This window comes from Psammomys obesus, unplaced genomic scaffold, assembly GCF_907164565.1.
Source record: "Psammomys obesus unplaced genomic scaffold, mPsaObe1.curated_primary_1811, whole genome shotgun sequence".
NCBI lineage: Eukaryota > Metazoa > Chordata > Mammalia > Rodentia > Muridae > Psammomys > Psammomys obesus.
The window spans coordinates 7,143,500-7,166,725 of NW_026585587.1; the positions used below are offsets into that span (position 1 = coordinate 7,143,500).

General features: G+C 47.1%; 1 protein-coding gene, 1 long non-coding RNA gene and 1 pseudogene across 2 annotated transcripts; 2 read left to right on the plus strand and 1 right to left on the minus strand.

Moving 5' to 3' along the window:
* The first annotated feature begins 864 nt into the window (after positions 1-864).
* On the plus strand, positions 865-11,032 carry LOC129678593 (uncharacterized). The gene is made up of 2 exons (XR_008720409.1): positions 865-1,160; positions 10,748-11,032. It is a non-coding gene; the product is annotated as an uncharacterized LOC129678593 (long non-coding RNA).
* Positions 11,033-11,098: 66 nt separating this feature from the next.
* Positions 11,099-18,461, minus strand: Degs1 (delta 4-desaturase, sphingolipid 1). Its single transcript, XM_055609460.1, has 3 exons — positions 18,282-18,461; positions 13,920-14,662; positions 11,099-11,577 (listed from the first exon to the last, which is right to left on the minus strand). The coding sequence occupies exons 1-3, from the start codon at positions 18,361-18,363 to the stop codon at positions 11,431-11,433; spliced, it is 972 nt and encodes a 323-aa protein (XP_055465435.1). The 5' UTR covers positions 18,364-18,461; the 3' UTR covers positions 11,099-11,430.
* Positions 18,462-21,959: 3,498 nt separating this feature from the next.
* On the plus strand, positions 21,960-23,007 carry LOC129678775 (RISC-loading complex subunit TARBP2-like; annotated as a pseudogene).
* Positions 23,008-23,226: the final 219 nt, after the last annotated feature.

The following is a 23,226-nucleotide window of genomic DNA, read 5'->3' on the forward strand; positions in this document are numbered from 1 at the left end:
AGTTCCAGGAGAGCCAGGGTTACATTCTTTTCTGAGATGGACACTCAACCAAAGACCATAAGAGGATAAAACCTAGAACCTATGCTCGGATGTGACCCGTGATAGCTCAGTAATCAATTGGTTTCCCATAGTAAGGGGAACAAGGACTATTTCTAACAGGAACTCAATGACTGGCTCTTTGACCTCCCCACCTCCCAAGGAAGGAGCAGTACTGTTAGGCCACAGAGGAGGACTTTGCAGCCAGCCCTGAAGATACCTGATAAAACGGAGCCATATGAAAGGGGAGGAGCTCCTCCCCTATCAGTGGACTTGGAAAGGGGCAGGGAGGAGTTGAGGGAGGGAGGGTGGGACTGGGGAGGGAATGAGGGATACAGCTGGGATACAGAATTAACAAAATGTAACTAATGAGAAAAATAAAACTTAAAAAAAAAAAAGCTGATTGAAGAGAACTGATAGACTAAGATCAGAAAGAAGAGGAGAACCTCCCCTATCAGTGGACTTGGGGAGTGGCATGCATGCAGAAAGGGGAGGGAGGGTGGGATAGGGAGGGGAGGAGGGAGGGGCTTATGGGGGGATACAAAATGAATAAAGTGTAATTAATAAAAAAAAAAAAGTGTTCAGAGTAGTCCTGGCAGAAAGCATGTGCCAGTGAGAGGCAGGAATACAAGGGGCAAATCCAGGAACCCTCTGTGCTTCTGCTTAGCACATGACACAACTGCAGAAACTGGAGTGACTTTTGCTCCCTTGAAGAATTGTATCCCCTCCCCCAACACATGCGCACAAGAATCCAGAGCATTCAGGCAGGCGGCAGGTTCAAAAGAAGCCACCTCCATTTCAGGTGATTCTAATTTTTTTTCTTTTAATTATCACCAGGGTCTAATGTGATTTTGAGTTCAGAATCCACCTATAAATTGAAAGTGGAAGCTGAACAGTCTTGTAAGAAGGAGGAGAGAATCCATTAGTTTGTTCAACAAATATTTATCAACTGGCAGCTGAGCTACTTCTCGGCAATAGAGGGAGGCACGAAGCCAAGTGCCTCTCTTATGGGCCGTTCTCACCCAGGGAGTGGGGAGAGATAGATTAGAGTGAGTGTGTGTATAGCTATGGACAGATATGGGGTGTGCTGTGAAGAAGGCATGGAGAAGCCGAGAGTGCTGGAGGTAAGGGTGAAGACGCCGAGAGTGCTGGAGGTGAGGGTGGTCATTACACAGAGATGGGTCAGGACGGAAAAAAGTGGTGCAGAAAGCGAGCAATGACGCTACTTCCCGGGGGAAGAGCGTTGGGAGTTAGCCTGGGCTATGTAGTGAGATCTTTTCTTGGCAAAATAGAAAGGCGTGGTGGGAAATGCTTGTGTGTTGGCGGTCTGCATATTTGCAATTAAACTTCACAGCTCATTCCTGTAATGTACATATAGAAAAGGGCAGTGTTATTGTATTCCAGGGGTGTAGATTTTTGTTGTGATGTCAGAAGCTGACCTTCCACGCACTTGTGTAGCCTAAAGTTAAGGGTAGGTGGTTTTTACCAGTTTGAACTACCGCCAAGTTCTTGGGGGAAACAAAACAAAACTTAAGTAACTATGACCTTGAGGCCCACATCAGAGGTGTTCGTCACAGCTTAACAATGTAGCTTTGAAAGCTAGCAGCTAAAAATGAATTAAAAGCCAGTAAAGGGGCTGGAGAGATGGCTCTGTGGTTAAGAGCACTGGCTGCTCTTCCTGAAGGTCCTGAGTTCAATTCCCAGCAACCACATGGTGGCTCACAACCATCTGTAATGGGATCTTCTAGTGTGGATGAAGACAGATCACACATATACATAAAATAAATAAATGTATTTTTTTTTTAAATCCAGTGAAATCAGAGGGTACGATCATGATTTGAGGCAACTGCTTCTTATCACTCTTTCTTATGATCACAGGCACCAGAACATGAATGCCCATCACTGAAAGGCACTGTGCTGCCTGGAGTCACCTCCTGGAGAGGGAGAGGGCAGAGCTCCATCCCTCTGTCTTCATTAGGTCCCACGGCGCAGCTCTAGGAAGGGGGAAGCAACTCCCAGCACTCAGGATCCAGCCAGAGGTTTCCACCTGAGTCCCTTCTCATGTCCTGAGGGTTGGGACATGAGATGGGTGACTGAGAAGAACGGGACAGGGGCACAGGTGGACTTGTTTCATCCTCCTATTAATAACAGACAAAAATCACCCCATCTCACTAGAGAAATCCTCGGGGCCAGACGCCACAAGGTGGATTTTGAGTAACTTGTTGTTACCTGCTGCCTTTGTGTGACTTTCCTGTGAGTCAGCCACAGAGAATTGACCTGCTCTCCACGAGCGCTCTGAGTGGCTCTCTAGAGGGCACACCGGCCATCCGTCCTACCCCCGGCACCCCACACTAAGCCAAGCCCTGGAGCTAGCACCAGCAAGAACACGCCAGGTCCTTTCACAGATGCTCCTCTTTCGTCAGTCTGCCAGGGTGATAGTTATACCTTAAGCCTTTTTCATGACTGTGGGTTTTTTTTTTAAGGTGGACTTTGGGGTTGGGTATGGACATCTGCTTTAGCGTGGGAAAATCCATGCTACTGCCTGCATGGCACTTTTTTTTTTTTTTTTTTTTTTTTTAATCTGCAACCTGAGGGGATGTTAGGACCACCTCCACCCCGGGGCCTCTGAGACTTGGTTAGAGGATGAGGTGGGAGAGGTCATGTGACACCACTGGAACAGCACAGCAGTTCTGGTCAGACCCACCCAGTGACCCTTGGTGCAGACTATTTCCTGGATTTTTTTGCCTCAGGGCTTTCTCTGTTCTTGTCCATAGCACACCAGAAGTATCCCCAGGGAGAACCCTCCACAGGGAGGGGCAGGGCTTGGTGAGCGTGTCTCCTTCCACGTTCCTCGGATGATCTTTTTAAAGATCTTGTCACGCAGGCGGGGGTGTGGCTTGGTTGGTAGTGAGCACAGCTAGCATGTACGAAGCCCTGAGCTGGCTCCCCAGCACTGCATAAAACAGGCATGTGTGGTGGTACATGCTGTAATCCTAGCTCTCTGGAGGTAGAGGCGGGCGGGAACTGAAGTTGAAGGTTATCTTTGACAACATCGCTAGTTTAAAGCCAGCTTGGCCTATACAAGCTCTGTCTTCAGTCAGTCTGAGGAAAACACTCAGTGAAAATGTGTAACTCAGTGGAAAACACAAAGCCTGCATAATCATCAGTGATGCTGTTCTCACGGGGACCTGAGAATTTCGTTGGCTTGAGCCCCCATTGCCCACAGCTTTGGTTGAACATTCCTGGTTAATCCACAGCCTGGCTGCTGTGGGTGAAAGCGAAAGTCAGACAGTTGCCCAGGGAAAGCTTCCTCCAAAAGTTGGCCTCTGAGCTGGGAGCTGGGTGTAGGGACTGACTCAGTCCAGGGTCCATGCATGAGCTGAGGAGGCCCTGCCCTGAGGCAGTCTTGGGTGTGTGGAACGATAGAAACTTCTGGGGCCATACAGGGTGAGGGAGGCAGTGGCAAGAGAGGATGTGGGAAAGGGAGGAGCCAGGGGCCGCAGGGCTTCCTCTCCCTGAATAAGAGGCTGTTCTAGCCCTCAGAACATCACTGCTTCTTGAGATCTCACTCTCTCTCACTGCAGGCTAGGCGCTGAAACCCAATTTGCTCAGTGTCTGAGTCCTAGGATAAGTATCTATGCAAATAATGCAATTAAACGAGCAAATCAAACAAAGCCAGGCATGGTAGTACATGCCTAGAATCACAGCCCTCCAGAGGTGGAGGCAGGAAGACCAGTTTAAGGTTAGTCTGGGGTACGTGAAACTCTTAGAATAGAAACAAAAACAGCCCTAAGCAACTAACTACATAAACAAACAAATCATGGGACCATGAGCTACAGCAAAGGCATAAACTTAAGTCAGGATCTAGCTTTAATGTCTTTTAATATTGACCTTAAGTATGGAAGCCTGGCGTCTAACTCCACAGCTCAGCCCTGAGCTCAGAAGAGGGTACAGGATCCCAAGGCCACTGAGCATTTCCCCATGTCCCTTTCTACAGTCAGAGCTGCCAGCCCACACACAGGCTTCAGCACCCATGGAGCAAAATGCTCTGGGGTGTGGACAGAGACCGCGGCCTATGGCTGAAGGAGCGAGGGGCGGGACTCTACCCTGACTGCCACTTCTCTTTCTTACTGTGTATGTGAAACAGGCTCTGTCTCTTATAGACACAGAGACAAAGTTAAGAGTTGGCCATCAAAAACAAACAAACAAACACCAAAAACCTTAAGTCAAAGTCATAGAAACAAGCGATACAAGTCAGACAGTTGCCGGGGGCCGCAGAAAGGGAATGGAAAGCTGTTTAATGGCTATCAAATTAGATATTTGCTATGAACATGCAAGGTGTGTGTGTGTGTGCGTGTGTGTGTGTGTGTGTGTGTGTGTGTGTGTGTGTGTGTGTGTGTACATGTACCACCTGTGCAGATGCCCAGAATGCCCTGCCCCTGGAGTTACAGGTGGCTGTGAGCCACTCAAAGTGGGTCCTGGGAACTGAACACGGGTCCTTTGGAATGGCAGCAATCACTCTTGACCACTGAGACATCTCTCCAGCCCCCGAACTTTGCATTGTAAAATAACAGCAACTGTGCATTTATCACCACTTTTAAAGCCAAGGTGTCCAGCAACAGTGTGGCAGCGGTGCTACCTGCTTTGCCTGGTACAGCTGTGGCTGACCTTGCTGCCGGTCCAGTTTGTAGACCTAAAACTCTGATGTTCCCATAGGAGCCTGCACCTCAGAGGCGCCCAGAAGTGACAAAGACCCATGACTTTCTCTGATCTCCAAGCAGTAGCTTGGAGCTGACAGATGAGCTCAGAGAAAGTATCTGCCACAGGCATCCGCGCCACCTGAACTTGTTTTTCTTTCCTACGGCTCTGCTGACAAGCCAAGGACTGCACTCAAGCACTCTTGCTGGGCTGGGCTGGGCAGTTGAGGCTTCTTTTCCCGGCCTGAAGAGAATGCCCTGAACTGAGTCGTTAATTCAATGACTACCTCTCTCTCTCCTTGGCAAACTGGGCTCTCTGTTACACCAGTTTGGCCTCTTTTCCCAACATGGTAATTAGACCAGCTAAACTGAGCTGTGTGGAGTTATGCTTATAAAAGCGTGTGTCTGACCCAGCTCTGAAAAAAAAAAAAAAGTTTCTTTAAACCTGAACTCTAAGGCTGGAGAGAATGCTCAGGGGTTGGCAGCACCGAATGCTCTTCCAGAGGACCCGGGTTCAAGTCCCAGCACCCACATGGCAGCTCACAACTGTCTGTACCTGCAATTTCAGGGGATCTGAAACCCTCACATGCACATACATGCAAGCAAAAATCATACCAATGCATATTTGAAAACAAAGCAAAACACCTGAACTCTAGACCACAAGCTTGTTTTCTGACTTTTAAGTCAGCAGTATTTCCTGACCAAAAGAGTGCAGAAAAATATTATGTAGCTCAAAAGCTACAAACCCAACCCATTGCTAGTCTATGCTTGTTTTACCAGTGAGTGGCTGAACTGATATAAAAAAAAAAAATCATACATCAGGCTAATTTGGAGGATGTGACTGAATTTGAGGATGATATTTTATTTTTTCTAAATTTTTTTCTACAAAGTTGTAGACTTTGAATTTAGGCACTGGATTTGAACTCAGGCCCTCTGATTTTATACAAGTTATTTGTTCTTTCCCACTAGATTTCCACAGTGGCTACTGGGCTCAGGACAGAAACACCGACCACACTGTCTGTCAGTCATTCTCTTAACTACTGGGCTATCTCTCCAGCCCGTCAGTCATTCTCTAGAGATAAGCTTTGTGTGGTCCTGTCCTTTGGTTTTCATCAAGTTTGCTTCCTAACATATTATTCTGTGCACCAGGTTAAAGTTCTCCCTACGCTCTGCGAGAGCCAAAGTTGATGTTTTTAGTCTTAATTACTGTGCCTAAGAGATCCATGAAACAAAAATGCCTCTAGCCTGTAAGCCCCTTGCCCAAGGACAGAAACTTCCTGAAATGTTAGAGGCTGTTGTTTATGGGAGACAATAAGCCACAGGTTTTCACTTCCCTAAACATGTTTGCTTGACTCAGCTGTACCGGATGTGCTTGGTCACAGGGAGGTGGGAGGTGCACATGGGCAGGAACTAGATCAGGTGTATGCATGCTTGTCCCTGGTTGGACAATGGGAAATGATGGGAAATATGGAGGCCTTATGGTTTAGCCTTTTTAAGCTTCTGCAAAACATGACTCATGCCCGTTTCCTGGGGACTGTGGGATGGTTCTGGCCACAGCCCATCATCCTGGCTAGCATTTAATTAAAGCTTGCTTTAAATTTGGCGCAAAAATTGTGGAACTGGTCTTTCTCTCACAATTTTTCAGGTTTAACTTATGCTATTAATTTATAAGACAAACCTTTCCAGGGCTGAGGTAAGTTGAGAACAGCCAGGCCCTGACAGGTCTGCCGTAATGCCACCATTTCATTGGCAGTGCAGTTATAAGACTGACCTGATGGCAGAGATCACCGTAGCAATCCCCTCCCTCCACTCTGGAATGGGGCGGGGAAGACAGAAGGCGGAGACAGCTAGCTCCCACCATGGATGTGTATCTCTGCAATGACCATGTCTCTGCTTGGTGTTGAGTCCTGACAGGACTTACCATTGCTCAATTCCTTATTCACCAATCAACAAGCAGGTTACAGGTAACTGAAGGGTTGTGTCACAGGGTGGAGGCAAGGGCTTTGACTTAGAATAATGGTTCAAATTACCAGAGGTAGCTGGTTGTACCACCACTCTGAGGACAAGCTAACCGACTTAAGAGAAGTTACCTCATATACTAGGGCCCCATTTAAAGGAGGACCAGACAATCTACTTTCTAATGTGTGTGTTCAATGGAGATGATCTTGCTAACTGGAAAGATGCCGTTTTCTTAAGACATGATTGCACTAGTCTTGGATTTTTAAAAAGGAGAAACTAAAAGAACAAAGAGAAGGCAGATGTGGTGTCCATACAAGAAAACTCAGGAACTCTTCTGTGCTCTCAGGCACGGTGGCCCATGTATGACTACCACACAGAATCAGAACTTCAGGTTACTTTTCAAAAGACCAGGGCTGTGTGTGTAGGGGGAGGGTTTTTTTTTTTTATAAACTTCCTTTATCTCCCTTTCCACTCCAATGGAAACAAATGTCTAGAAAACTTTAATGCAGCCAAAGACTTGTGTGATGGACTGTAACTGGGCCAGGGCTGTGTGAGAATGAGGGGCTTTGAGGGAAGATGGACAGATGCTATGCAAGAGGGACACAAAACTTGATGCCTTTGGGACTGGCTGCAAATGCCTTTTGACCTTGGTGTTTGGTGAGTTCTATTGTTTTTATCTGTTTTTGAGAAGGTGACACATGATGAAGAATTGTATTTGTGCAACTGGAGGATGGTAACATTGAACTAGAACCTGCGGTGATTTTCAATTTGAGTCTTTAAAGTTGGGTGAGGACGTAGCAGAATGATCTCTTGTACTGGTTCCTGATCAAATCTCCATGAAGAAATCCCAAAGATGATGAATGGCTTTCTCAGCAGTCCACGATCCCTGTGGGCTGAGGAGACTGGACAGCAGTCCAGAAGTCTATTCTGGGCATTGAAACTGGGACCCACCCTAGAAGGCAGTGATGGGTGTAGGGTAAAGGGGTGTGTGTGTGTGTGTGTGTGTGTGTGTGTGTGTGTGTGTCTCCATTCGTCCATGTTCATTCTCAGCAGGTCTGTGAACCGTGGTTGCATGGAAGGAGGGAGCCAGAACAGAACCTTCTGGAAAGACAGGTGGGATTCAGAAATGTAAGTTGCTTTTGTGGTCAAAGATTAATGGTGACCGGGCACGCGTCACTGTATACACCATCCTCTGCCTTTTGTGAAGGAATAAATGGATGCTTTGTGCCCAAGGCCTGCAAAAATGGGCATTTTGGGAAGGTAGCCATTTACAGTTCTTCAGCTGGCTACAGAAACACACTATTTCCTAATCGCAGACTTTGAAAGGCCCCATGGGCTTTAGCATCCTCATGGTGTTGAAGCAGGTATGTGTTCAAAAGCCAGAAAGCTGACAAGAAGTACTTTCTCTGAAGACAACAGGAAATGAACTGGCTTCCTGGCTTAGTGGTCACTCAGTCTGTAAAGGAAATGCAGATTCTGCCTATGTGCTTATGGCCACCAACCAGCAAGATTGCTGTTCAGTGTTGAAGATACACCCGCTGTTGCCAGAAGAAATCCAGCTGCTCATTTTTATGGGAATGAGAGGCTCAAGCCACAAACTGGACAAAGGAAGTATCTCACTTGAGGTCTCATTGAACCCTCCCTGGTGGCCAGCAAGAGCAGCCTTTGAGAATTACCTAACGAGGAGAGGTGTTAAGGGAACTTTCCTTGGATTAGAAAGCGCTGAGCAGATCTGAAGCCTCACAAAGAAAGCATGCTGACCTTTGCAGGCCTTGGGCACAAAGCATCCATTTATTTCTTCTCAGAGGTTTGTGTGTACAGTGATGCGTGCCCGGTCACCATTAATCTTTGACTACAAAAACAACTTACATTTCTGAGTCCCACCTGTCTATCCAGAAGGTTCTGTTCCGGCTCCCTCCTTCCATGCAAGCATGGTTTACAGCCCTGCTAGGACACGGACGGACGAGCAGGACAGGGACACGCACACACTGTGATTGGTATCGCCACCTTTTGACCCACAGCGGTGCTCAGACTTGTCAGCACCTGAAACCTTCCCTCGAGGTGTTACTGGCTTCCTGAGCCAGCTGCCAGATCACACTGATTTTGGCAAAAGCTAAGACAAAGCTAAGCCTCTGGATGAGGCTCCCCATTGTTTCCTCTACTGTGTCACTGACTTTCCAAAGAACTTGCTGATCTGACCAGTAGAGCTACTTACCAGTTCCTGTCCCTTCCAACCATGGCAAGACCTCCCCAGCTTGGCTGTGCCCCTGGCAGCTGATTAGCCCCAGCCCTCTCACGTCAGGTGCTGTGTCCTCTGTGGGCTTAGGCACCTTTGCCAGATGCCTCAGCTGTGTCCCTCTAAGCATGCTGGGGACGTTTCATGGGTTTGTCACACTCTTGGGTTCTCCCTGGGCTGTCCTTAGCCCTAGGTTCTAAGGCTGTTCTTTCATGCCAAATGACAATGGCTCAATGGGTGTTCCCTGACAAGAAACAAAACTAACCCAACAATACCTTTCTAATCAGCAGCAGGTGGAATAGCAAGAACACAGGCTCCGACAGCTGGTACAAGCACTCACTGTTACCATGTGGCCTCAGGCTGCACCTCTGGACAGTTGAACAGAGATAAGGTACCCACCAGGCTGACCTGTGCTAGCATGTCTGCACTAAGGTCTATGGAAGGAGCAAGTGAGCGGATACAGTCTGCTGTGGATTTGAACAATGTTTCGTCTTTAAATCTTACACTACTGAACATCATCCTAGTCTTATTTCTGTTACTGTCCTGACCAAAAACAACACTGAAGAGCAAAGAGGTTTAGTAAGACAACTGTGACCATGCATGGACTGGACCTAGAACCCCCTACAAAATATAGCCAATAGCAGCTTAGGCTTCATGTGGGTCCTCAAGTAAGGAAATCGGGGACTGCATCTGACATGGACTCTTGCCAGCTGTTTGATCACTTCCCCCCAGTGGGACTGCCTTGCCAGGCCACATGGAGAGGACAAGCTCAGTCCTGGTGCAGATTGATGAGCTGTGGTGGATATGAAAACGGGTTCCCCTTTTCTGAGAAAGAGGGGAGTGGATGGAGGGAGGGTGGACCTGGGAGGGGAGGAGGAATGGGGCTACAATTAGGATATAAAGTGAATAAAAAACAATTAATTTAAAAAAAGACTACAGGTTACAGTCCTTTATTGTATGGGAAGACATCATGGACCCATAATTCATCTCTTTAAGCTTCAGTGTTTATCTACAAAATGAATTGGTACTCTGTATATATACAGAGAGACAAAGATGCTGAGATGTTAACGAGACAGCACTGGAGTTGGAGGAGTATCTCAGTGGTTCTTGGTTAGTATGCATGGAGCCTTGGGTTCCAACCCCAGAGCTGCAAACAAAAATAGTAATAGCTGGACAGCACACAATGAAAAAGGGTTCTCAATAAACGTTCCTTGTTTTAAAGGACACACAAACACACCTTCTTTGGCTTTAAGCTAAAGCTCAGTAAGACTCCAGGACTCTAGTTTCATCCCATTAACCAAGACTCCATCCAGTCTAGCCCTGGGCTCGTTCAGTGTGGAGAACACAGACGCCGGTCACCGTTCTCCTAAGGCGTTACCACCTCAGAGGAAGCTGTTCACACTGTCAGCACCATGAGGACAGTGAGCACTAGGCAAGTGGCTCCTGGCCTGCCGTGGGGTAGGGCTGGAGCAGGGAAGGTGGGCATTGAGACCTCGGAGAGGAACAGGGTTGAGATGGGAGCACTGTGGTGCAGCCGCTAAACCATCTCTCAGCCTTTGAATGTTCCGGGGCCCACCCAGCCTTCCTCCTGCCCCGGTTAGTGATCTCTTGAACAGAGTTAACAAGAGCTTTAGTTACCCCTGGGGAAGAGCAGAAAAGGAGAAACAAAACAAAACACTTTTCCACTTATACAACTTTTCCGGGGAAGACATAACCAAATGTCTGTTGATAATCAGTTGGGGTACCAGAGACAAACCAAAGAGATGATTCCACCTAAGGCTGGCTTAGTAACCAATGCGTTTACCTGGTTACTTTACAGGACCATCAGCAACTCAAAGGCAGCTGCATCTGCCCAGCCCAGCCCAGCCCAGCGTGAGCGGCAATCACAAACTGGCATCTGCATTCTTGGGGCTCCTGCTGGACTCACTAAAGTGCTCACTGCCTCACTATGTTTGGAGCCCAGGGAGCCTTGAGGAGGGACTCTGTGATGCAGAACTAGCTCTATCAGCTTTCTGAACCTTCTATCTCCCCCAGAAGTAAATGCTTGAATCCAGAAGGATTTACACAATACAAGCCTTTAACAAAATAAAATTTCTGAATAAAATTTTAAAGTTCCCCCTAGTACCCTGGTAACTATAGCATATAGTTAGTGAAATAAAATACAATAATATTCTGTGATTAACACTTCAGTTTATTAGGTGTTTTAATAAAGTAAAACTTTATAATGACAAATAACATAAGCTGTTTATGATATGCTTACAGTATGACAGGCATGAGTGAAGACACCCTCAGTAACAGTAATACAACGTGTGAGTACAGGTGAGCGGGCGCAAGAGTCGGGCTGTCTGAAGGCTGGGCAGCCCGTCACCACGGAGACCCTAGCTGGAAATTATGCCAGCTCAGCTTCTTAGCATCACTGACCTTAAGCTTAACAAGATAAAAAGTCCACTGTATCAGCTATTATGAAGCTTTGGAGAGGATTTCCTCTGGCTCTGATGGTATTTACTCCAGAACCTCATTCCCTTTTGGAGGCCTCTTTATCCTTGAGTAGGGACTAATTGTGTCATCCATCACAAAATCATACAGCACTTTGAACCACGAGTTGTAGTGGGGGAGGTTATCATAGTATTCAGCTGCTATTTTCCTCACCTGGAAGTGAAAAAACACAGCGAGTGTTACAGAGTCCTCAAGATGACAGACAGAGGGACAACATACGAAAGCAGCCAAAGGACAATGCCTTTGCTCAGGGTCCTTCAGACCCCTGCAGTTCTTCATGAATAAGGACGGCCTTCAGACCACATGCACATACACAGCTCTGTCGTACTCTACTCTGAACTTACAGCAAAGCCAGCAGCTTAACAGCTGGAACAGAAAGATGCTAGCATTCCAAATTTTACAATGATAGAGTCAGTTCAAAGCCTGGGACTGGAAATGCACTAATAAATATCATTAACACAAGGAGCTGATGAACTGTAGACATTATAAAGACATAAAGTTTTAAAAAATCAAATCTTTAATACTAAGAATTCGAGAACCTAGGGAATTTGTCATGTGTACACATCCCATACTGACATATGATGTCTGTGACTATTACAAAGTTGCGAACGAACTGAAAAATGCTTAAAAAACTTTCTGTGCTGGGGCTGGAGAGACGGCTCAGTGGCTAAGAGCACCCGCTGCTCTTCCAGAGGACCAGGGTTTGGTTCCCAGCACCCACATGGCACCTCACAACCACCTATAATTCCAGTTCTAGAGGCTCCAACACTCCCTTGGCCTTTAAGGGCACCAGGCATGCACATGGTATACATGTATATTTGCAACACACTCCTAAAACAAAAATGAAAATAAAAAAGGCCTGTGAGCAGCAAAATTACCCAAAGTATATAATAACCTTTTAAAAGTTAAAGAGAGTAAAACTACATAGGGACTGTGTAATAAACATCAATCAGGTAGTTAATAAACAAAATTCCTCACAGGCATACATCTTAGAAAGAACAGGAAAGGCAGGGCTTTCCAACTCTAGGACTGTTTACAGTTTATTAACAAAGGGGTAAAAAGATACCATGGAAGAGTGGGAAATGGGTAGACACTGACGTGTTGACTCTTCTCCTTAAATCATGATCCTTCCTGAAAAATAACAAAAACTTGGTTTCCTAGTCACAGAAGAGGGAAACATGGGCTGCCAGCCTGCTTGCTGGCGCAGCAGCAGGAAGACACCGAGGGGCCGGGACCAACATCACCTTGCACCACAGTTCAAAGCTGTCTCCAGATGCTTGGGTGCTGCTTTCTCCCTAACTGAAAAGCCAAGAGGGTAACAGAGTAGCCCTCAAGCTTCCCAATTAGCCCTCTGACACACTTATTTGACATGTGTTCTGTAAGTGCAGCACACCCACGCTGGCTTTCTTCCGGACGATGTGCCAACTTAAGCCTGCATTTCAACTCCAAATACTGCAACACATATTTCCAGAGGACACTTTTCCCACAAAACTCTATCCGCATTACTCCAGGGAAATCTAGCCTTGACATATTCTTGTAATATGGATTACCCGTTCATTCAGTACAGTTTAGTCTTTCCCTAACCAGACCCAAAGCAATGACCACATGCTGCAATTCGTTATCACGTTGTACCTGACTTTTCAACAGTGTTTAAAAATTTGAGTATGTCAGCATAAAATATCTGTTAGGGTTCCCTTATATACACTTAAAAAAAGTAAAGAAAAACTATTATTTTTTTTATCTGTTTTAACATTTTTTTTTTAAGAATTCCTTTTTCTTTTTTTCTAACAGAACAGGCTACTCACTTTGTTTTTCCTTGTTTCTTTTTGTTTTTTTGAGACAGGGTTTTTCTGGGTAATGCTGGCTGTCCTAGAACTCACTCTGCAGACCAGACTGGCCTTTAACTGCAGAAATCTGCCTGTCTCTGCCTCCAGAGTGCTGGGATTAAAGGCCTACTCCACAGGCCACGCTACTCACTCTGAAGAGGAAAAGGCTAGTGAGACGCTTCAGCAGAAAAACTGAAGTTAATAGAGTGGAAAAGAAGAAAAGAACGAAGGTCAAACTGTCTACTGTCCCGACAGAGTTCCTGCCAGGGAGGGTACAACGTTAGACACTGGCGCTGTCATGCTGCAGGCCACCTCACCTGTGTCACAGAGCAGCTTAACCAGCTGCCACAGTTCAACAGTGACAGAATGCTCTATCAACTGATGCTCCCTGCATGGAGGAACTGTCTTCTACTTCTGAGGTGGGTTACCAGTTAAGAGATTTTGTACATCCTCCAATACTTCTGAACTCTAAGCATAACCACTAAGCCTAAGGACCCAGAATGGAAGATGAGGAATCCTTAGTAAAGGAAAGCTGGAGACAAAGGATATATATTCTCCTGTTTTGAATCTCACAAAACATATTAGACTCCGTTTACAAAAAGCAAGCCAAACCATGACTAGTTTTGATTACAACATTGTCAGAAACAAAACATCAAGTCCTTTACTTACCAGGGGCAGGTTTTTTCCAGGAACGTTGGGGAAGTCATGGTGCTCGTTATGATAGCCCACATTGAAGGTGAGTAAGTTCAGAGGCCCATAATATGAGTATGTTTCATGTCCCTTTAAGAACATGTAATGTTCTGCTATAAAATGTCCAGAAATTGGGTGTAAACCCAGGCCAAGCAGGGTGGCGGCCAGCATGTAGACTAAAGATTTAATTCCAAAAACATAGTAAACTATAATGTTAAAAACGATCTGAACTGCAGTATTGATGATTTCTAGATAAGTAACTGGTTTGGGATTGATGAACAGGGGTCTAAAAGCATAAAAGAGAGGCTGAAGAATAACCCAGACAAGCTTCCTGAAGGTGGTGCAGAAGAACCAGCCCTCAAAATCAGTAGGAATATCTACGTCGATGCCGTCAGCTCCGAGGAATCGATGGTGATCCATGTGGTATCTCTTAAAGGAAATCGAATATGGAACCCCGAGAGGGAGGTTAGCAAATATTCCAAACCAGCGGTTCCACAGAGCCTTGTGGTGGCCGAAGGGGAAATTGTGAGAAACCTCGTGGATGGCCAGAGTCATTGAGTGGTTAAGGCAGCTGCCAAAGGCATAGCACCAAAACAGGAGCCATTTCCAGTCCAAGTCTTTTACTAAGTAAAAGGAAGCCAACTGGATGAGAATCATCCCAGTTATGATCCAGATTAGGTTGGGGTCAGGTTTCATCAAGGCTTTTATCTCTGGATATTTTGCTGCAAGAAAAACAAATACTGAAAATCAGAAAGAAAGAGGGAACGAAAGAAAGAAAAGCACAAGAGTTCGGCAACTATAATTAATGCAATTGGGTTTTTCTCTTTTCTAAATCATAATACTCTCCCCTTACAGACTTTACAAAATATTCCATTTCCTAAAGGGAAGGAATATATTCTGGTTATAAAGTCACAAAATAGCATGACATAACAATTTATGCAAGAAAAATTAAACAATCTAGACATTCTATATTCTTTTATATTAAAAGAACTACATCTGTGTTTGGACAAAGCCTGCATATAGTTTCTTTTAAGATTTATGTACTTTTTACTTTATTTATTGTTTGAGTGTTTTGCCTGCATATATGTTTGTAAGCTATGTGGGTGCCTGGTGCCTGAAGAGGTCAGAAGAGGGTATCAAACCTCCCTAGGAAGGTATATGTAGCTACTGGCAACCATGTACCTTTGGAAACCAAGCATGTGTCTTTGCCACTGAGCTATCTCTCTAACCCTAGCTGAGGCATATTTCTCTTATATAAACCATTACATTACAGCTGACATAAGAAAGAACATTTGTTTTTAAAGGATCTCCAAATCATAAAACTCATTTTCATGGTTCTCTCAGACCAATCAACTTCCTTCAAGTAGTTCTATGTTGAACTTTCACAAAACTTTAAAACCAAATGGGCATAGTGGCACCAATATCCTCACCATGCAGGAGGCTGAGGTGGTTAATAAATTCTAGGCCAGTCTGGATGACAAAGTAAGATCCTGTCTCAACAAAGGAAACAAAGCAAAACTAACTCCCCAAACCCAATAGTATAAGGGCCTCCTAACCAGCAGGAAAGGATCGTGCTAAAACAAGTGCTTCCCAACACGACAATGATCAAGTTGGACCTCTTCCCTACACCAAAAAAACTAACCCAAAATGATCATAGGTCTAACAAAAGTATAGAACTCAAGAAAAAGGAAAAGATAAATTGAAGTGCATTAAAAATAACAATAGCATCAAAAAGAATATGTGACAGGACTGGAGGGTTGGCTCAGAGGTCCTCAGTTCAATTCCCAGCAACCACATAAACAGCCATCTACAACGAGATCCAGTGCCCTCTTCTAGCCTGTGGGCACACATGCAGACAGAACACTGTATACAAAAAAAAAAAAAAAAAAAAAGCAGGTGACAATCTAACCAGCAGGCAGACACATTTACAAATCACCTATTTCATAACAAAATCATATCTAGACTATGTAATGCATGTTTAAAACTTTTACAAGTAACAGCCCAATTTTTCTAAAGGCAAAAAAAATCTAACAACCATATATATGTAGAAATATACATATATACACACATAAATAAACAGAGCCCTCCTCAAAACACATGAAAGACACTTGATATCATTAGTCACACCCACACCCACAACCCCACTAAAACCTTTGCAATTTAAAGACAGCTATAGCTCAACGGTAGAGAACTTGACTAGCATGTGGGAGATGCTAGATTCAAACTCCAGAAGAGAGGTGGGGTCAGGAGGAGAGTTTTGAGGGCCAAAGCACCTACTGCACGAGTCTGACCACCTGAGATGAATCCCACAAACCCACATCAAAAGCATGATGTAATCCTATGAGCCCAGTAAAAAGCAAGGCGGGATGGTGCATACCGAAGGTGCTAACGGTATTGTGGCAAGGGAAGGTGTTGAGACAGCAGACCACTCCAGAAGCTAGGAGGCTTCCGGGCCCACTAGCTCGGACTGCCCAGCAAAGGCTGAAACGGTAGACATCCTGCTTCAAAACCAGGTGGAAGGAGACAGTCTACTCCTGAAAGCTGTCACAGCCACAGTGCACACTGTGGTGTGTGTGTGTGTGTGTGTGTGTACATACACAAATGTCAGCACACCCACATGTGCACACCAGAGACGGGCAGCAAGCAGGTTGTCGAGAAAGCATAATCTTCACACACTGTCCATGGAAATGTAAAATGGTTTAGACAGTCTGACAGTTAAAAAAATGCTAAACAAAGAACCGCCAAAGATCCTGAAGGCTCTAAACTTATCAACAGATTAATCTCTTAAAGGCTTCACAAAGTACTGGGAGGTGAGCAGGTAACTGGAGGCATGCCACAGAGTCACGTTTGTGCCTGCTCTTTCTGCTTCTTGAATGACCTGAGGGGGATCTCTTTTTCTTTCCCCTTCAGATTCCTTCCACCATGATTTTACACCCCTGCCCTAATTGCATACCATCAGTCAAATTCAGACTCTTATCACGGCAATGAGGCAATAACTAACCAAACCCAGGAGCCCAAAGCAACTGACGGCACAGCTGGTGATGACTGTGAAAGTGTCCCTTTCCAACCTCCTCACTCAATTCAAGTTCTGGGTCAGAAGGCAGGGGTGCAGCTCAGGATTTTAGAGGGCTTACTAGCTCCAGGAATCCTTAAGTGGGAATTCCACGACTACGAAAAAAAAAAAATCACTTGAACGGCATCTATTCGGCTCTTATTTGTGAAACAAGAAAGGCCTAAGTCTAGCTACCACTGAAGAAATCAGGACCCCCCCCCCAACCCAACGAGGCAAAAAATTTCAAGAGTGTGAAAACGGTGGGTATGAGACAACTCCTCATATTCAATGGCTTTTCATTGATTCATTTAATTTTTTTTTTGTTTTGTTTTTCCGAGACAGGGTTTCTCTATGTAGCCTTGGCTGTCCTGGTCTCGCTTTGTAGACCAGGCTGGCCCCAAACTCACTGAGATCTGCCTGCCTCTGCCACCCCACGTGCTGGGATTACAGGAGTGTGCCACCTTACTTTATTTATGTATTTTTTTACAAAACCGAAAGTTTAAAAAACCCAAACAAACCAAAACCTTTCTATATCTACCACGAGGAAGGAAAAAAGGCATATTCTTTGGCTGCAATCTAATATTACCTCATCTTTTAAAATGCTGGCCCAGGCAAATTACTGGAAACGGAAAATTGAATTGAGAAATATATGCAAAGTCCTCGACCTAACAATTTGTCATCCCTCGTAAGAGCAGCCTGCGAGGGATAAGAGACTTCTCTATTGCACGGGGAAACCCGTAATATTCTCCAGACTAAGTCAGGCCTAGCCTGTCCTAAGTCCTGGAGGCTGGGCTGAGCCTTTTCCATCCGGCCAGCCCCGCAGATGCCTGGGATAAGGACTCACCGGAGCCGTCCAGTCTGGGAAAACTCGGGTCAATGGGAGCTGGTCTCCGCTAGGCCAGCGGCTGCCTGGACCACGTGATCGAGGCTCCCGGGGGCCGGGGGGGGGGGGGAAGCCCGGGATGCCCCTGGACCACGCCCTGAGCCAAGCGGGCTGCCGGGCCGGAGCCCGCCCCTCCCCACGGAGAGGGGTAGGGCTAACACGACCGACCGTCGGGGCGAGTCCCGGTCGCCCTACCGGGGGACCCTCGGCTCACAGGCCCGCGGGGGCGGCCGGCACCTGACCGTCGAAGGGCCTGCGGCGCGAGGGGTGGGGGAGGAGAGGCGCAGGCCCCCATCGCCGCCCCGCGGCCCGCTGCCGCCGCCCCTCCCGCCCCGGCGGCCGAGCAGCCGAGCGGACGGAAGGGGCCGCGGAGGCCGCGCGCACATAACGGGGCGCTGGTCCTCACCCAGAATCTCCTGGCGCCGGTTGGCGTGCGGCTGGTCCGTGTAGACCCACTCGAACTCCTCCCGGGACACGCGGCTCCCCATGGCTGCGGCGCGCAGGCCCGCTCTGCCTCTCGCCGGCGACTGGGCTCCTCTTAAGAGCCGGCCGCAGCTGGCTCCCCCGCTCGTGTCGGTCAGCGGCGGGGACGCGGCGGGGGCGGGGCCTCACGCCACGCCACGCCCCGGCAGCCTCGGGGCGATGGGCGGGGCCTGGATTCGGCAGCCGGGAACCTTGCTGGCTCCCGGAGCCTGGGAAAAGGTGAAGAGGGAAGGAAAAGGTCTGTAGCCGGATAAGGATCCCGCTTTAGCGCCTCGGTGGGTGGAGTACTTCGGGGTGGCTACCTCTCCACGAGTCCAGAAGATCACTGGCTTGATTAAATGGCAACAGGCCCAAGTTTCGTTTAATTTTTAATAGCAAATTATCCTTTGAGTCATGTTTGATTGCCTTCTAGAATTAAAACCTCCGGAGAGTTGGAGTGTGTGGCAACTAAAATCTAATAAAATATTTTTTTTTTCCCTCATTGTTCTTCTCTCCCCTCTCTTGACCTTCGACCCCCTCCCCCTCATATGTTTGCTGTTTAATTTGCTTTTCTTTATTGAAGTAGGGTCTCACTACCTAGCCTTGGCTCTCCTGCCATGGCCACCCAGTGGAATTTCAGGCTTGTCTCACCACACAGAAAAGGGAAGGGGAGATAGAGTGGAGTTTGTGGTTCGAATGTTTCTCCTATACTAACGGTTGCTCAACCATCATTTTCTCATGTGCCACGGAATGATCATTCACAGCTTCCTGTGGGAGGTAGAGGACAGATTTGATTTCAAAATGCCTTCCTGCTTCTTCACTTAGGAACTTTAGAGAATGGACGTGTGTTGTAGTACTGGGGCACTGGCCAGGCAGGTAGATGGGCCAGAGGCCTGGCTTCAGGCCCGGAGCCTGGGAGTGAAAGGAGCTGCTAGTTAAGACTCCAGGGATTAACAGACGGGATGACTTTCCTTAAAAAGCCAAGTGAACATAAAGCAGAAAATAAACCAGACAGGCATACACCACCGCACGCGCACAGCAGCCGGGGAGAGGTAGGGAGACAGAGAGGCAGACACCCAAGTCTGATGGGTCAGTAGATACAACTGCTAATGTGCAGAGGGCTATGAGCAATGGAAGAGTCTGCCTAACTACCCCCGGGACACAATCAGCCAGATCTCACTGTGGGAAACTAGAGGGCAGCTGTGTTCTCTAATAAGCAAAGGGAAAACCAACAAGTTAGCAGGGACTTAAAAGATGAACTAACCAGCTGTGAGGCATTGCTCCTATTTCTTCCGAAGGATTAAGGACGATGCGGTATTATGTAAAGATCTATGTATGTGTGAGAGTGAAGTTACCTTCAGAGGCCAGGAAAGAATGTTACTCCCTTGGCGCTGGAGTTTCACGCAATTGTGAGACACCCTGTCCCCACATGGGTGCTGGACACTGAACAGTAGGCACTCTTATCAAACCGTCTCTTTAGGCCCTGACGTGACATTATTTAATTCGTGCATTTGCATAGGTGAAGGTATTAAGAAACTGAGCATGGTGGCCCAGTTGTGTGTGATCCCTGCTGGCAGAAGCCTCAGGCAAATAGATCACAAGTTCCAGGGTTGCCTGTGTTACAGAGCAAGTTTCACCCTGTGAAAAATCAGTTAGACCCAGTCTCCCCCCTCCCAAATAGATGGAAGATTGGACATGGAGTTCAGTAGTGGAGCGCACAGTAAGGTACTAGGTTCACTATACAGCACCACCACCAAAAACAAACCAATAAACCAAACAACAACAAACCCAACCCTTTTACATTTCTTGTAATAGTGCTTCTTTCCCCAGAGGTTCATACTAAGGAAAAAACTAAAACAGCTGAAGTACAGTACATATTTCAAGGTGTTTTGTGCTGTGCTGGGTGGTACCGCCTAAAAATGTACAGGAACGGGGCGGGAGTGGGTTTCCTGGCGGAACCTCTAACTGCCGTGCACACACCTAGGGCTGTAAAAGAACTTGAAACAGTGGTGGTGCAGCCCCATGGCAACAACGTTCAGGAAGGTGAGGCGGGAAGATACTGAGTTCGAGGCCAGCCTGTGCTTCATGTGGAGGGAGAGCCTGTTTCAAAACTTTTAAATAAATAGTAAAATGAGATTAAAAGATTCTGAGCTACAGAATAATTATGGGTACTACCTTAGTTACAACTAAATGTATTTCTTTGGTACAATTTAATTTTAATTTTTTTGTTTATTTTGTTTTTTGAGACAGGGTTTCTCTGTGTAGCCTTGGCTGTCCTGGAACTAGCTCAGTAGACCGGTCTGGCCTTGAACTCACAGAGATCTGCCTGGCTCTGCCACCTGAGTGCTGAGACTAAAGGTGTGCACCACCATTGCCAGGCTTATTTTAATTTTTAATGTTTATTACTTTATGTGGGCTGATGTTTTGCCTGCATGCATGTATGTTTGTGTACCATGTTGTGGTGTCCTTGGCGGTCAGAAGAGTACATTGGATGCCCTGGAACTGGAGTCTACAGATGGTTGTGAGCCTCTGTGTGTATACTGGGAACTGAACCCAGATCCTCTGCAAGAGCAGCAAGTGCTCTTTACCTTGGCCCCAGCCTCGTACACAGTTTTTAAAGTTTCAGTGTGTATACACACAAAAGCTAACAGAAGCATAAATGTTAAAGCAAAAGCATAAATAAAGTTGTTAGTGCACGAAGCTAGGTAGAATTATTTGTGGCTGTTGTTGCCTCTCTATCTGGGGTAAACAGAAACAGTTTTCCCAGCCATACACTGAACTTGACACATTCTTCCATGTAATTTAAATGTTTCCCTTATTTGTTTAATTTTGTGAGTAGGCAGTTTCCTTCCTTCCTTCCTTCTTTCCTTCCTTCCTTCCTTCCTTTCTTGTTTTTTCTTTTTCTTTTCTTTTTTTTTTTCTTTTTCTTTTTTTTTTTTTTTTTAGGCAGGGTTTTTCTGTGTAGCCCTGGCAATCTTTGGAACACCTTGAACTCAAAGATCTGTCTGCCTCTGCCCTACCAGTGCTTGGATTAAAGGCATGTGTAACCACCATCTGGCAGGGTTTTTGTTTGTTTGTTTTTAAATTTACTTTTAAAATGTTAGTAATTTATTTGCTTTACATCCCTATTGTAACCTCCTCCCTCATCTCATCACAACCCCCCTCCCTCCCTCTTCCCCCCCTCCCCGCTTTCTTAGTCCTCAGAAAGGGGGAGCCCTCCTCCCCTACCATTTCATTAGGACTGCCAGCATCCTCTTCTTCTGTGCTCCCCCCCCCCCCCCCCGCCGCCCCACCAAGTGGAAGTGATCAAAGAGTCCATGTCAGAGACAGCCCCTGCTCTCCTTACTAGGGAAACTGCATGGAGACTGAGCTGCCCATGGTCTACATCAGAGCAGGGGGTCTAGGTCCTCTCCATGCATGGTCCTTGGTGTATCAGTCTCTGCAGCCCCCCTGGGCCCAGATTTGTTGGCTCTGTTGATCTTCTTATAGAGCTTTTGTCCCCTCTGGGACCTTCTGTTCCCCCACTCTTTCCTCTGACTCCCTGAGCTCTGCCCCAAGTTTGGCTGCGAGTCTTAGCATCTGCTTCGATCCCCTGCTGTGTGGAGTCTTTTAGAGGACATCTATGGTGGCCACCAGCCAGACCCTGATCAGCCTTCTTCGAGAGTATGGGACCAGAATAGGAAGGATGCCTGGTTACGATCTTCTCAAAGCCGCCGGCTGAGCCTATCAGCCTAATTTCACGTTCCGAGTCACCCTTGGTGAATCCAGCTGCACTGGTCAGGACCCCAGCAAGAAGGCAGCCAAACACAAGGCAGCTGAGGTGGCCGTCAAACACCTCAAAGTGGGGAGCATGCTGGAAACTGCACCAGAGGACAGCAGGCCTTTTTGTCTCCTAGACTCGTGACTGCCGGAGGACGCTCCTGTCATTGCTGCAGAAGTTGCTGTCCCTGTTCCATCTGCTATACTAGCCAGGAGCGCCTCCCACCCCCCATGGATGCCCCCCTGTCTCCCCTCAGCAGTCTGAGTGCAGACAGCCCTGTTGGTGCTCTGCAGGAGCTGGTGATGCAAAAAGGTTGGTGTTTGCGGGAGTACACAGTGACCCGGGAGTGTGGGCCTATTCACCGCAAAGAGTTCACCATGACCTGCCTCGTCTTCAGATTTCATTGAGGTTGGCAGTGGCACTTCTGAAAAGCTGGCAAGGGGGAATACAGCCACTAAAATGCTGCTCTGAGTGCACAGTACCTCTGCACGCCCAGCCGGCAACCAGGCAGAGTCTGACAGCGACCATTTCTCCATTGGTGTGAGCTCCCGCCTAGATGGACTTTGGAACCAGGGGCCAGGAGGTACCTGGGATTCCCTGGGCAATTCTTGGGGAGAAAAGATCCCGTCCCTTCGCAGTTGCTCCACAGGCTCTGGGCTTTGCCTGCTGCAGCATTCTCAGTGAGCTCTCTGAGGAGCAGGCTTTCCATGTCAGCTACCTGGATATTGAGGAACTGAGCCTCCATGGGCTGTGACAGTGCTTGGTGGAACTGTCCACCCAGCCAGCAACTGTGTGTCACGGTTCTGCAACTACCGGAAAGGCAACCCAAGGTGAGGCTGCTCTCCTCGCCTTACCGTACCTTAGGATGGTGGTGGGTAGCAAGCAGCATCCCGGCTGCAGTCGTGGATGAGCATCTCTCACTTCTTGCTCCTTCTGCCCCTGGGCCTATGCATTGTGTTAGCTCTGGAGCCCTCCAGAGGTGTGGTCTCTACCTCTGACACAGCCTGCCTGCCTTGAGACTGAGGAAGGCGCCGGCAAGCCAGGAGCCATGAACCACAGGGCCCCGGCCAGCACAGGGTTGCCCTCATTTTATGAATGACGAATGGAAAGGAAGTTGGAATTCTATTGG